This window comes from Acartia tonsa, chromosome 6 (assembly GCF_053477335.1).
Source record: "Acartia tonsa isolate MP-2025a chromosome 6, ASM5347733v1, whole genome shotgun sequence".
Lineage (NCBI taxonomy): Eukaryota > Metazoa > Arthropoda > Copepoda > Calanoida > Acartiidae > Acartia > Acartia tonsa.
In genome coordinates, this window is record NC_137265.1 from 41,546,634 (window position 1) to 41,561,491 (window position 14,858).

Here is a 14,858-nt window from a genome sequence, read left to right on the forward strand (position 1 = left end):
TTGGTCGTTTGGTCTGACTGTTCGTTTGTCTGTTTTTTGTTACCTTGTTGGAATTCCAAGTATAGATTTAGATTAGACGCAGAGAAAAACAAATTGTGGTTTCCCTCAAATCGCTAATGGAGCACCCACCCTCTCCACAGTGCGTTCGAAGGTGCTTTGACTTTGTCAAAACCTAAATTGGGACATAGTGCATTCATTGCCCTAGTCTAGGTAACTTAATTTCACTTTTCAATAAAATCTAAAATGCAGCCGTTTTTTAGAAAATTAGATTTGAAAATTTCAAGTTCAATTTCCCATGCGGGGCATCCATGTACCCATTATAAACCTTACCTAGGATAAACAATTTCGAACAATTATTTTCAATTAAAAACAGACAAATTTTCAGTCTTATGAAGATTTAAAAATATAGTATTTCAAAATCTCAGTGTATCTCTACTAGTTGCTTCGACCCTAGCCTCTAGGGTAGGAGGGAAGGGGTTAGAAAAATAATATTTTTAAAATTTTCGATTTTTTATGACTTTCTCTTGGGAGGGTAGAGGTATCCTCCCCAAAATAGTTAAAAACCTCCCCGGGACCTATGAGAAGCTACTTTGTTAAGGGGAACCCGATCGGTTCAGCGATTAGCGAGATCATTCGGTTCAGATAAACAAACAAACAAACAAACATCCAGTTACTTTATTACAGGATTTACACGTTACTAAATATCTTGTAACAAATAACAAATTGTTGAATAAATGGGGACAGGAGTATTGTAATTCAATTATTCTTAGATTAAAGTAACAGGATGTCGGTAGCAAAAAATCTCGCAAGCCTAATAAAACATACATTGAAAATAAAAATAAAGGGGTGAATGCATTTCATCTAAAGATTTCTATAGACAAATGAACATGTTCTCTATTCCTACAACGTGCTTTGCTGCTTTCCTTACTTTAAATCAAAATGCTACGCTACTTTATATATATTATCATACTTTTTTTTAACAGCGAAGCTTTTCTATAATTATGATCGGCCCGTCCGTACCGTAACGAATAGATCTTATCGTTAATTTAGGCATGTTAGAATTGTCCTATAGATTTTAAACTTGGCATGGTTATTGGTTATACCTGTAGTTGTTAATACAATTTAAAAAGCGTAGCACATATGTCTAAAATCGTTACCAGAATATCTGGACGTTGATAAGAAGCTTACTTACTATCGCTCGATCATTTAATACCTTGGGATTTAAATATCCATTTATGCTAAATTTTGTTTGCTTAAATAACTCATTTATGTCTCAATATGCTGTCATCCTTGTTTTACAATTATTTGTCTTTAAGCGTTTCCCTTAAATTGAATTGTTCAGCACAATTACAAACCCCACTTAAAAAAATTAAATCAAGGGGGGGGAGTAGTTTATGGTTTCTTTGTTTAATACTTTTGGTCAGTTAGATTATAATAGGTTCTGGGTAGCACCGCAAGGGTTAGGGCACCACAGGCATTGGCCCCCGTAGGGTTAGACCTAGGAGAAAAACTAACCCCTCCCCACTCAACAGGGGGTTTCAGTGCTCGACAGGCACTTTGTGGAAAATCACCTGCTCTATGAACAAATATAAAACATTCGTTTTCCTAAAAAAAAGGTGTTTTTAATATTAGTATTTGATTTACAATAATGGATATAGGATATACGTGGATATATTGGCAGGTGAAAATTTGTCGTCAGTTTAGGTTGCTAATTTGTACCTCATTTATTGGTCAGTTCGCTTATCTTGTGGGAGGGGAGGAGATGTGGTAAAGGGGATTATCATTTTTCTAGCCAGCCGCGAGTATTATATTATCAGAGTACATGAAAATCTAGTGTAACATCCAAGTAATAAGATATCGATTTTTACCCTGCCCAACAAAACTAAAGTAAAACTGCTTAGCGAGATACATCTATTTATAAAACTAGCGGTTGCGTCAGTAATATCAAGGATTTTTTAAAGGGATATGAAAGGGCAGAAAAAGCTTAAAAGACTTAGAAGAAGCTTCACTCTAAAGGAGATTCAGCGGTTAGCGAGATCCTTTGCAACAGACAAAAAAACTATCTTAGAAACCAGAGGTGGATTCTTAAAAAAAATTTGCCCCACTAATCGCTTAGTGGGGAAAAATTGTTTTCGTGAAAAATCCTCCAAAATCACATAAAAAATCTACAAAAATTAAATAAAATCTTATGTTAATAACCCTTTTATGATTTTGTTTAATTTTTGTAGATTTTTAATGTGATTTTGGTGGATTTTTCAAGAAAACAATTTTGCCCCACTAAGCGATTAGTGGGGCAATTTTTTTTAAGAATCCACCTCAGTATACACAGGGAAGACAACAAAATATCCCCCCCCCCCCCTTCAAAAAAATCTTACTATTTATTTGCTATAATATCTAAAAAGCCACATACTTATGTCACAGGGGTTTCAATTGATTAGTTATTGTTGTTAGTTATAGAAAAATCTTAGTAAGATGTGTTGTTCACGTGATTACTGAATTTGGTGAAGCTTCTATAAAATTTTTTCGTCTTTAAGTCTACTCGCCTGTTTGTCCGTTATGTTAAAGATGTGATTTTTAAACTGCTATTAAAGATAGATGTCTAAAACTTTTAAATGATATCTTATATTATTCTTTCATAAGAGATGGGGTAGTTTCGTTAATAATCATTTCTCTAGCAAATAGCCTAAAACCTGGCCTGAATCAATACCAATCTTTCAGTAGTTTATGATATTTTAATGGACATATATTTTTAGTAAATAGGTTAAAGACACTCTAGTAGACCAAAATCAATTCATAAACCTAACTACTGAAATTAAGCAGGGAGAGAGGGGACATTGTCCTGTTTATTACACTAGTCTTCAAAGTCTTATAATAACGTTTTCTTAGTATAAAATTAAGCTTTCTTATTCACTGGCTTAGCAACATTGGGGACTTTTATTGAATTTTAATTGGTTGGTTCATTTAGTTGAGTGTAAAAACGTTTAAAGCAATAATTGTAATCTAGAGAAGGGGTAATTGTGTGTATCATCATTGGGGATGTACATCAATTTATTGGCCATTGACGTATTCCTTTAGATCCCTGAAAATAAAAAGATAAGAAAATTAAAGATTTGTATTTGTATATACTCCACGTAGTAAGAAGCAGAACTAAAAACAAATCTTAATACATATTAATTGATAAAAACTTTAAATTGCATAAAAAGCAGCTGTATTTAGTAGTGAGTTTTTGTATAAATAAAAGTGAATCTTTTATACATTTAGGTTCGTTCCTACGTTCATAACGCATGTTAGAATTATCATATCGATTTCAAACTTTCCTTGATGATTCCTGTAGAAGTTAGGTAAAATTTATAAAAGGTAGCAACTCTACAGTCTTTACCAGAAAGTCCGTATGTCCCTTAATATAGAGATTTTTTGGAATGGCATAATTAGCCTTTTCTCTTAGGTATATTATATTTAACCGCCTAAATTGTTAATCATCATTATTTTATTGGAGTCAAATGTGTTATATTAACAATTATTGTTTTGTACTTGTAATTTGTTTTCTAAGATATGAAAATGAAATATCTTGGATTTATATTCCTAACAGTATTGGTTAGATGCCAAGAAGGACAGCCAGAAATTAAAGAATTGAAATTGGTAAATCTATATATTTATCATCAGATAGCCTTGAGGGCGGGAACGATACACCACAAGATCCTAATTTAGTGTATCTATGACCAAACCTTGCTTAATGCTGTAGATGGTTGTATGGTCATACGTCCCTCAGACAACCAACCTTTTGATTTTACGGCATTTGTATTACAAGTACTAACTGTGCATGGTAATAAATTTCAGCTTATTTAGGCCAAGACATTTCTCATTCTCTAACTATTTATGTCGTACACCTGACATAGCAGCAGTAGGAACCATCTTTAACTTCTTTAGTTATGACGCTATGTTAAGCCGAGATTCAAACCTATCACATCTATGACTTCGAGCGAATGCACTATGTGTTGAGCTACGGTCGCGAGTTTAAAATCTCCACCATCTATCCATATGTATTGAAGCAGAAGTGTAATATAAAAGACTAAGGTGGCTAGGACATGTGCTCAGAATGGAACATAACAATGATAATGTCGTATTCTCTGGACTACATAGTAAAATAGAGAGACGCGCCTGATGAAGATAATCTATCTATCTAGGAAGAACCTGCACAAGAATATCAGTACAGATACACCTTTCTGGTTCCAAACAGGAAATATTTCTTATTGATAAAATTATTATTAAAACAAGGACGTTTGAGTCCATAAAAAATAATAAATGGGTGGTATAGTATAATGTATTTTCCTCTTATTGTTCAGAAGTTTTTGTACCAAATCTACGTTATAATTCACCTTGTCTGTATATCCGTCAGTCTGAAGCTTTACTGGGGAAATGTGATTTTCTCAGCTACTATTTTAGATACACTGCTGACGTTTGATGGGAAAAAGCATCCAGTGCAGTTTACAACTTACTTGGTTCATTAGTCTGTTAGTTATGATACAAAGATTTTTTGATACTTTTATATCCTTTTATGAGGATTTTGTTTTCCTTTTTTTTCTCTCTTGTTACCATATTCTTCGTCAATCGAATCGTAAATTTTTTATTAGTGCTAGAAACCTCTATCTGCACATTACAATTATTTATAAACGCCAATACAACAAAGCTATTAGTAAAAAAACAAGGATGACAACATCCATAAAAGCGAAGCACTGAAACGGTAGGACAAACGGACTTTACACTTGTATAGTGTCAGAACTGAATAATCAGAATATAAATGTTTAAGAGTCGAAGCAAAATTGTAAGTAAATTTGTTGAAAAACTACTTGATACAGGATGATATTTATGGACATACGTATATTTTTAGGACTTGATTATAGAGTTGCTTCGTTTATAAATTGTACTTTGTTGTCTCAGGAATCAATATACCAAAAATCAGATCAATCGGATAATTAGATCACATAAAATATTGTTGTTAAAAAAGTAAAAAACAACATGATTAAAATGGAATTACGGACAATGATTATAGTATTGGTAATGATTATAGAGTTGCTACGCTTTCTGAATCGTACCTAACTACTAAAAGAATCACCATGCAAAGTTTGAAATCGATAGGACAATTCTAACATGCCTAGATTAACAAAAAAATCTATCCGCCTCGGACATACGGTCGGACGGACCGACCCTAATCATAGAAAAGCTTCGCTTTTAATAATTAAATGAAATGATTTGTAGAGGAGAGGCTTGCTATTTTCTAGAAAACATGAAAACTGAATATGTCATAAATCTGCACTATATGGTTTTATCTTCCAAGTAAGAATCATTACATCTATTTATTTATATGTCATTCCATTTATTTATCTATTTATCCATATATAAACTTATTGATTTTCCTTTTGTCGCGACTCCACTCCTAACCCCCCCGGGTAGATATACCACACTTTTCTGGGATCTTGCCAGATCAAGTATCAACTGTGGGGAATACCAAAGGATGACTCCATGCAAAATTTGAGCCGGATCCGGCCAAAACCGGCCGGGATTTTTATAAAAAACAGTTTTTTTCCAGTTTTTAGGGGGTATCTGTAAATCAAGCCCCCTCCTGGGTACGCCCCAATATTGATTTTTGCTTTAAGGTCTGATCTGAATTCCTCAACACTAGATATGACCCCTAGAGTTGAAAAAATGGTTAAAATCCGGTCTTTTGACCGGTTTCCGGTCATTTCCGGCCCCCCCAAAAAATTTAAAAAATCAAAATTTCATCTAAAATTAAAAAAAATATGCTTTAAATTCCATTTTTCTTTAATAATTTTGCAAAAAACAAAAACCTCAGGTAATGAAGATAATTTTAGCAACTTAAAATGTGAAAAAAGGTTGAAAATTGACAAACTTATGTCAATTTGAAAAATGTTGGTAAATCCTAAAAATTTGATGGATTTATACATACATTTCAGAATTTAGGTTGACTATGGTCTTTAAGACACGCCATATCCAGCAAAATTGCAATGAGAAGGTCTAAATGTTTTTCTTAACCAAAATTCTACAGACCCTGGCGGTTCCAGGGATATATCATTAAAGCTTGTCGGCTGGCCAGAAAGCTTTTAACAGGTGGCCGACTAAAAGCCGGATTTAATGGTTATCAACTGTACAAAGTAGCGATTTTCGGTTTTTTGGCCAAAACTCATGCAGGGAGTTGTTTTTTGGGATTGACACACAAAAGCTAGTTTGTACAACTTTTTGAGGCAGACATTTCTTTACTTACGCATTATCCGCCACTGGCAAACCGTTTGGCCAATACGCACAGCCAAAGGCACAATTTTTGACGATTTTTAAAAAAATTTCGTTTTTTTGCCGTTCAAGAGGTTTCAAAGGGTATTTTGGAGGGAAAGGAGTCCTCCAATCAAAATGATTATTAAATACTTTTCTTTTGCAAATTTAATTGGCTACATTTCATGTAAAGTAAATTTTTTTGTGCGTCTAACCGGTTTTGTTTCAGTTGAAATTTAAAAAAAAAGATAACAACTACTAATTACACTAACTCCATGAAATGTATTTTCCCCCCACAAGAAACAAGTTTGGGTGAAATAATTTTTTAAGCCGCAGGCTCCAAATTATCTTATTAATTATACCACTATAATTATGAATTATGTTATCTTACCATATTTATACATAATAATTATGATTATGTAATAATTATTATTCGGTTATAGTATTATAAGTAATAATTATCATATATAACCTATTACAAATCAATCAATAAATTATATTACATAACCTATTTTAAATCTATCTATAATAACCATATTAATTATCATTATCTTTTTATTACTTATTATTTATGATTTTATCATTATTAATCATATAAAATATCCTATTACTAATTGATCAATACTTATTCATATTGTTATAATTTTTGTATTAGGTAGTAACTATTACCATTTCTAAATAACTTTATTTGATTATCAATTGAATTACCTAACCTATAACATATCTTATAGTAATTTTTAATACTTTTTAATTTATGAATAATTGCTAAAGATGAATAATAAGTATTCAGATTTACAAAGTAATAATCATTAAAGATTAATCAGATAATTAAAAGATAAATTAGAAAAAAAGTAGTAAATATCAGTGATTGAAATGTGGAATTAATTATCAAAATTATGATGTACTAACAATTAGTGTTTAACTAATTTTAAAATTGCAAGAAAAAAATAATTATAATTAAAAAGTAATAATTTTTAAATTTCAACTGGAACAAAACCAGTTGGATGCACAAAAAATGTAGCCAATCAAATTTGCAAAAGAAAAGTATTTAATAATTATTTTGATTGGAGGACTCCTTTCCCTCCAAAATTGCTGTTGAAACCTATTGAACGGCAAAATCGCCGAAAATCGCGATTTCGGCGGCGAATAACTGCCAAACGGTCCGCTAGAGGTGAATGATACATAAGTAAAGAAATTTCCGCCTCAAAAAGTTGAACATTATTGAAGAAGTGTCCTAAGTCGCTAAATCGACTTCGTCATCCCCTAAAAGGCAAAAAAACGAAATTGAAAAATCGTCAAAAATCGTGCCTGTGGCGGCGCGTATCGGCCAAACGGTTCGCCCGTGGCGGATAATGCGTAAGTAAAGAAATGTCTGCCTCAAAAAGTTGTACAAACTAGCTTTTGTGTGTCAATCCCAAAAAATAACTCCCTGCATGAGTTTTGGCCAAAAAACCGAAAATCGCTACTTTGTACAGTTGATAACCATTAAATCCGGCTTTTAGTCGGCCGCCTGTTAAAAGCTTTCTGGCCAGCCGACAAGCTTTAATGATATATCCCTGGAACCGCCAGGGTATGTAGAATTTGGGTTAAGAAAAACATTTAGACCTTCTCATTGCAATTTTGTTGGATATGGCGTGTCTTAAAGACCATAGTCAACCTAAATTCTGAAATGTATGTATAAATCCGTCAAATTTTTAGGATTTACCAACATTTTTCAAATTGACATAAGTTTGTCAATTTTCAACCTTTTTTCACATTTTAAGTTGCTAAAATTATCTTCATTACCTAAGGTTTTTGTTTTTTCAAAAATAATTAATGAAAAATGGAATTTAAAGCATATTTTTTTTAATTTTAGATGAAATTTTGATTTTAAAATTTTTTTGGGGGGGCCGGAAATGGCCGGAAACCGGTCAAAAGACCGGATTTTAACCATTTTTTCAACTCTAGGGGTCATATCCAGTGTTGAGGAATTCAGATCAGACCTTAAAGCAAAAATCAATATTGGGGCGTACCCAGGAGGGGGCTTGATTTACAGATACCCCCTAAAACCCGGAAAAAACCGTTTTTTTTATAAAAATCCCGGCCGGTTTTGGCCGGATCCGGCTCAAATTTTGCATGGAGTCATCCTTTGGTATTCCCCACAGTTGATACTTGATCTGGCAAGATCCCAGAAAAGTGTGGTATATCTACCCCCGGGGCTCCCGTGATCCCCCCGGGATGATCCCCCCCACACCTAGGATCTCGTATCTCTCTTTGATGCTTGGGTCAGCCTCATTGGGGCTTTCTCAGGATAAGGACAGACATACGAGTGAACTAACGAATACAGCCGTCGGCCCCTACGGGGTCACAATCACTGAGCGTGATTGAGGGTGGACAAACTCTTGTCATCCCTTACGACGTATACTGTAGGAATTCTGGGGAACAAATATGCATACAAAACTGATTTTCAAATATACTCATTCCATTATGATTGTCTTGTTATTTTATAAAATATTACAGTATATCACATTGTAACCGTAATAAGGGACTGACCCTCACTAACCTGAGTGCCACTCCCTTAATAGTCGCTGGACTATATTATTAAAACATGCAATATTGTACCAATTCAGAATTTCGAAATACATTATTATTATTATTATATATTTTTATATGAAAAAAATTTAACACTTAATGTGTCTATTATACATCTATCCATCTTGGTATATACATATCTTCAAATCTATCTAATCATCTATCCATCTACCAATATTTCTATCTATTAATTTCATCTAACTTTCTATCTATCTCTTCATCTATCTTTCTATCTTTCTTTCTATCCATCTATTTATCTATCAATCTATCCATCTACACATCTACATATATATCTTTCTATCTATCAATCCATCCATCCATATATCTATCTATCAATCTAACTATCCATCTATTTATAAATTGATGTATCCAAATATCCACTTTTCCATCTATCCATCTATCTATCTCACTATCTACCCATCCATCTAAATATCTACCCATCTATCTAAGTATGCATTGTAATTATAATAATATTTATTCAGGAATGGTCGGCAACTGGATATCAGTATGAGAATAAGAGGTATAATTAGGGACGTGCATTTGATTTTAATTGGGGAAGTTGGTGGTGGTGGTGGGGGGGGGGATTAAGAAATTAGACTTGTAACATGCTATTTACTTGAAATTATAATAATATATAATAAACCAAAATAAGTTTTAGCCCTCTTAAAGTTTTGTAAATGAAAATTAGAGTATTCAATGGGAGGTTTGTGACGGGAAGGGGGGGGGGGTGAAGTAATCAACTTAAGATAATCATTGCATAATTAACTGCTTGACATTTTACCTGTTATATTATACCTAGACCCATCCAAGAGATTGATAACCTTCCAAGCTAGAAAAACTGAGGGACATTACACTGACTATAAGGTAGAATTTTTAGTGGATTAGCTACTCTATAATTACTATGTAGACGATGTAAATCTTAAAATACCGAAATTACACTATATTTGATTTTATGGAATAATCAGTATCTACCTACCCAGGAATAATGAAATTAACAATAAATTGATATGTATTCCCAATGATGATAAACAAAATAACCCTTTCTGTATATTAAAATTTACAAAAAAATACACAATTTTAATAAAAGTAACCAATGATTTTACAGTCCAATGTCCCACTTACTTACAAACAAAGTAGTTTTTAATAATGATGTTTTTGTTAATGATTTGATATAAAGAAATAATTGTTCATTTGTAGCTATTCTTATGGGAGCAGCCACTAGCTTATAATGCTTATGTTGTAGGTTGCTTATGAAGGAGACTATGAAATATGTTTCAATAACAAATATTCAATGTACGAGGAAAAGAAAATAATGTTTGAGGTTGGTTTATTTTTTTTAGAGAAGCTATGCTAAAAGTTTGTCTTTTTTTTGAGTTTATATATTTGTTGCAGATGACTCTTTTTATCGAATTTCTAAAGATTATTCTGTTTTTAAACAATTAACTATTTCCTGAAGTGCAGTTTTATCCCTGGTAATGCCTTTCAAGCACTGAAACCACCCCTACTCCATAATTTTTTTTAATTGAAATTATAAGGGCGGGGTAAGTTTTATTCTTAATACCTAACAACTTAGAGGGACCTAACCCTGCGGGTTGTATACCTTCGGTGCCTTAACCCTGTACCCAATAAAACCTATCCTAACCTGGCACTTTGAGGACAACTGTTCTTACTTTTATTTCAGGCAGATGTACAGGGAGATGAAAATGCAAATATTAATGAAATTATGAAGAGAATAGCAAACAGGTCAGTCCATAAAAAGTATGAGTAGTGAAGCTTCTCAATAACAGTAAGCCTTTTTTTGCCCTTCTGTCATTTTGTCATTGATGCAAGATTCAGTATCAATTAAAATAATGTCAATTGTTTATTTATATAATTTGTTCCATATAATTACTGTTCCTATAAGTCATTTTCTTATTTCTTATTTTTAAACCTAACCTCTGCGGAGAGTATGAATGATTAATGTCGAAACATTTCTTCTTACATTTAAACCTTTTTTCTCTTTCTCCTTTCTTTAACACTGTTAAGGATTGGCCAAATATTTCAAATATCTTCGCAACTTTTGGACATTATTTTCCTTGTTTTTAGAACATTGGAGGTCTGGGATGAGAGAACCACTGCCATGCACAATGTTATGAATAAGGTAATATTTATCCAGGGAGGGAGGGTATTTTGGACGGTTAATTACACTGGTACCCAAAGTTTTAAAACCATTTCATATTATTCGGTGTCTCAAAAACTTTGGGTACTTATGTTTAATATTGATTAATTGGGTTCAAAGTAGTATTATTCTATTGGAACATCCAGGGAGGGTGTGATTACTACCCCCCCCCCCTCCCCCTCCCAACAAATAATATGGTATGGAAGAAATTTACATAAAAATCTTAGCAAAACTTACAGGATTGATCTTATTCTTGAAAGTTTGGCTCCAAGGGCCAACAAAAAAGGATTTTTACTATAATTTTTCATCACTCTATTCGATTACAGAGCCCCTTGATGATAATAGCGATAGTAAATCTTATTATATAAAGTAGTAAGGTTTTTTGTCTGAAGATTTCAATAACTACTGAACCGATTGAGTTCTTTATTTCAGGGAACCTTTATATAGGTTCCAAGATAGTTTTAGGTTATTTAATTTTAGATTTAGGTTTATAGACGGCTTTTTTTCCATGTTGGACGCAGAGCACATAGAAGCTAGGGAGCAGGCACTAGTATATATAAAGCACCAAAATATTTGTAAAGGTACGAACAGGAGTTATGAGGGCTCGGCATCAACAACATTGGACCAAGAACAAGGGCAAGCAAGACCAAGATAGGATGGAATCCTTACAGGTATTATATCTTTATAGAAAAGTAGATAATAATGTCTTTAGCTTAAGTTCTTTATAGGTCCCGGAATGTTCTTTGGCCAATTTATCTATATTACAAAGTAGAAAGATATCTGTCCGTCTGTCTGTTTGTCAAAAGCTTGAGTTCTTGGAACTCGCTTGGGCATGTTAGAATTGTCTTATCGTTTACAAACTTGACATAAAGGTTCCTGTAACAGTTAGTTACAATTAGCACCTATCCTATTTTAAACTTGATTTTTGTAATATCTATTCGACTTTGACAAAAATGCAGAACCATAGAAGCAACTATAAACAAATCTTAAAATGTAAGAATGTCTATGGTAACTATCGTGTTTTTCAGTATTTTAGTAATAAATCTTGAATTTTTAATTATATTCTATTTAATTTTAAATAATAAATTCCTAGTTACTCATTTATGGATGTTATCATTCTTGTTTCAGAGTATGATTGATCGTTGGAGTGCTGGTTATAGTTTGTTGGTCTTCACAGTCATGGTGGCTCAAGTTATGGCACTCAGGTATTAATAATCAGTTACATGCAGGGGGGGGGGGGGGGGTGGTTATAGTTTGTTGGTCTTCACAGTCATGGTTGCTCAAGTTATGACACTCAGGTATTAATAGTCAGTTACATACAGTAGGGGGGTGTAGATGGGTTGCATCACTCCCCTACTGCTGGTTATAGTTTGTAAGTGTTCACAGTCATGGTTGCTCAAGTTATGGCACTCAGGTATTAATAATCAGTTACATGCACGGGGGGGGGGGGGGGTGGTTATAGTTTGTTAGTGTTCACAGTCATGGTGGCTCAAGTTATGGCACTCAGGTATTAATAATCAGTTACATGCAGGGGGGGGGGGGGACGGGGTAGATGGGTTGCATCACTCCCCTACTGCTGGTTATAGTTTGCTAGTGTTCACAGTCATGGTTGCTCAAGTTATGGCACTTAGGTATTAATAATCAGTTACATGCAGGGGGGGGGGGGGGGTGGTTATAGTTTGTTGGTCTTCACAGTCATGGTTGCTCAAGTTATGGCACTCAGGTATTAATAATAAGTTACATGCAGGGGGGGGGGGGGGTGGGTGGCTATAGTTGCTTGTGTTTACAGTCATGGTTGCTCAGGTTATGGCACTCAGGTATTAATAATCAGTTACATGCAGGGGTGGGGGGTGGTTATGGCACTCAGATATTATACATGCAGGGGGGGGGGTGTGGTTATAGTTTGTTAGTGTTCACAGTCATGGTTGCTCAAGTTATGGCACTCAGGTATTAATAATCAGTTACATGCAGGGGGGGGGGGGTGGTTATGGCACTCAGATATTATACATGCAGGGGGGGGGGTGTGGTTATAGTTTGCTAGTCTTCACAGTCATGGTTGCTCAAGTTATGGCACTCAGGTATTAATAATCAGTTACATGAAGGGGAGGGGGGTGGTTATAGTTTGCTAGTCTTCACAGTCATGGTTGCTCAAGTTATGGCACTTAGGTATTAATAATCAGTTACATGAAGGGGAGGGGGGTGGTTATAGTTTGCTAGTGTTCACAGTCATGGTTGCTCAAGTTATGGCACTCAGGTATTAATAATCAGTTACATGGAGTAGGGGGGTATATATAGATGTAAAAATGTAATCAGTTACAGGCAATCTAAGTTTCTGACAAAGATAAAGTTATAATTTTATGTCTAGGCAACGTAATTTAATATTGTTTTTTTCTTTTATGAGCATTGGAAATCTTTCAAAAATTCCATTGTACATAAAATGCTATTTTGAAATGCCTAGAACTTTTTTGTTATTGAAGCTGAAGGCTTTAAATTTGGGGTATTGGGTCTTCTTGTGGCAGTCTTTCAGCAGTTAAAGCGTGTTATTTCTTGCAGGCGTCCTTTAATCTAAAAATGGGGTAATTTGTCTATCATCATAGGGGCATTGCATTAATTCTCATTGTCTCTAAATCGCCAATTCTCTTATCTTTTTGAATCCCTGTGCTTTACAAGAAACTAGAACGAAAACATCCAAGTAAGGCTCAACAAATAAACAAACGGAAAGTTACAATTTTAGAGTATAAGAACTTGAAAAAATATCATTTTAAAGGCGTTCAGTTTACTCGAGATCGTTAATGAGTTGCGCCTGTTTAAGGACCAAGATATTCCCCACATTCCTACTATTAAAGCGCAGCTAATTCAAAATAGGAACCTTTTTTTCACGTCCAAACTCGAACTAATCACCGTAAACACTAAATCAACATGTTCCACAAAATCAAATATTTTTTTTCCAGGAGTTTTTTCAAGATAAAGCCAACCACATCAAACTTAAGAATGAGAACTTAAAAATATTTTGTTTTGTATGGCTCTAAATCTGCTGGTTGAAAACCAGTTCTGGGCCTTACTGAAAAATCATGTATCGTATCGTATTATAGAAAAATTTTCAAAATAAAAAAGATTTCTCCGGTCTCTCTGGGCCATCAAAAGTAGAATTATTATTTTTTGTCAATTTAGTTGTAAAAAAGCTACTCTAAAAGTAAAATGTCCGTCTATATGTGTGTCTCATATATTTTTGGGGAAGCGTGATTTGCTAGACTCATATTTAAGATAGTCTGTTGGTCAAGCTACAAAAGACATAAAGGTTTCGTGATTTTGTATATCACATTCACTTTCATTTCTTCCTCTCTTCTAATCTTTGACTCACTTTATCAGTTTATCAATTCATGCTTTTCTTGTGTTTCGCTACTTATGGATGTTGTCATCTTTGAAAAATCTAAATGTTTTTTAATTCTGTTACATTAACAAAACAATAAAATTTAAAAGTTTCATAGATAAAACATTTTCTAAATTGTATATTTTGATATATTTGTAAAATTTTGTTAAACATTTTTGTTTTTATATGTTTTTTATCTGATTTGTTAATAATTTTAATTTAAATTTTGTTTTTTAGCTTGTTTGTTAATTAACTTTGTAACTTAAAAATTTATATTGATAGAATTTATAATGGAAGGGGCATTGATCTGTTTATTACACTGGTATCCAAATTTTTAAATAAAGTTTTCTTATTCGTTGGCTTAACAACTTTGGGTACTTTTATTGAATTTTGATTGGTTGGTTTATTAAGTTGGTATCTTAATTTTTCAATCACTAGTTTTAATCTGCAGAAGGAGCAATTTTGTGTAAATTC

At 33.4% G+C, this 14,858-nt stretch overlaps 1 protein-coding gene across 1 annotated transcript; it reads left to right on the plus strand.

The window, feature by feature from the left end:
- The first annotated feature begins 3,533 nt into the window (after nt 1–3,533).
- On the plus strand, nt 3,534–14,657 carry LOC145323384 (transmembrane emp24 domain-containing protein 3-like). The gene is made up of 11 exons (XM_080165809.1): nt 3,534–3,639; nt 4,185–4,235; nt 5,255–5,334; nt 9,339–9,376; nt 9,656–9,720; nt 10,100–10,177; nt 10,538–10,599; nt 10,942–10,996; nt 11,596–11,685; nt 12,143–12,219; nt 13,966–14,657. Exons 1-11 carry the CDS (start codon nt 3,553–3,555, stop codon nt 14,015–14,017), a joined length of 735 nt encoding a protein of 244 aa, XP_080021935.1. The 5' UTR covers nt 3,534–3,552; the 3' UTR covers nt 14,018–14,657.
- The last annotated feature ends 201 nt before the right edge of the window (nt 14,658–14,858 follow it).

Excerpts from the sequence above, each read along its gene's own strand:
- LOC145323384 (XM_080165809.1), top strand. The coding sequence starts at position 3,553 with ATGAAAATGAAATATCTTGGATTTATATTCCTAACAGTATTGGTTAGA. Across the intron at positions 10,178-10,537 it reads AAAAGAAAATAATGTTTGAG|GCAGATGTACAGGGAGATGA; the intron begins GTTGGTTTATTT and ends CTTTTATTTCAG. Across the intron at positions 10,997-11,595 it reads TGCACAATGTTATGAATAAG|GTACGAACAGGAGTTATGAG; the intron begins GTAATATTTATC and ends ATATTTGTAAAG.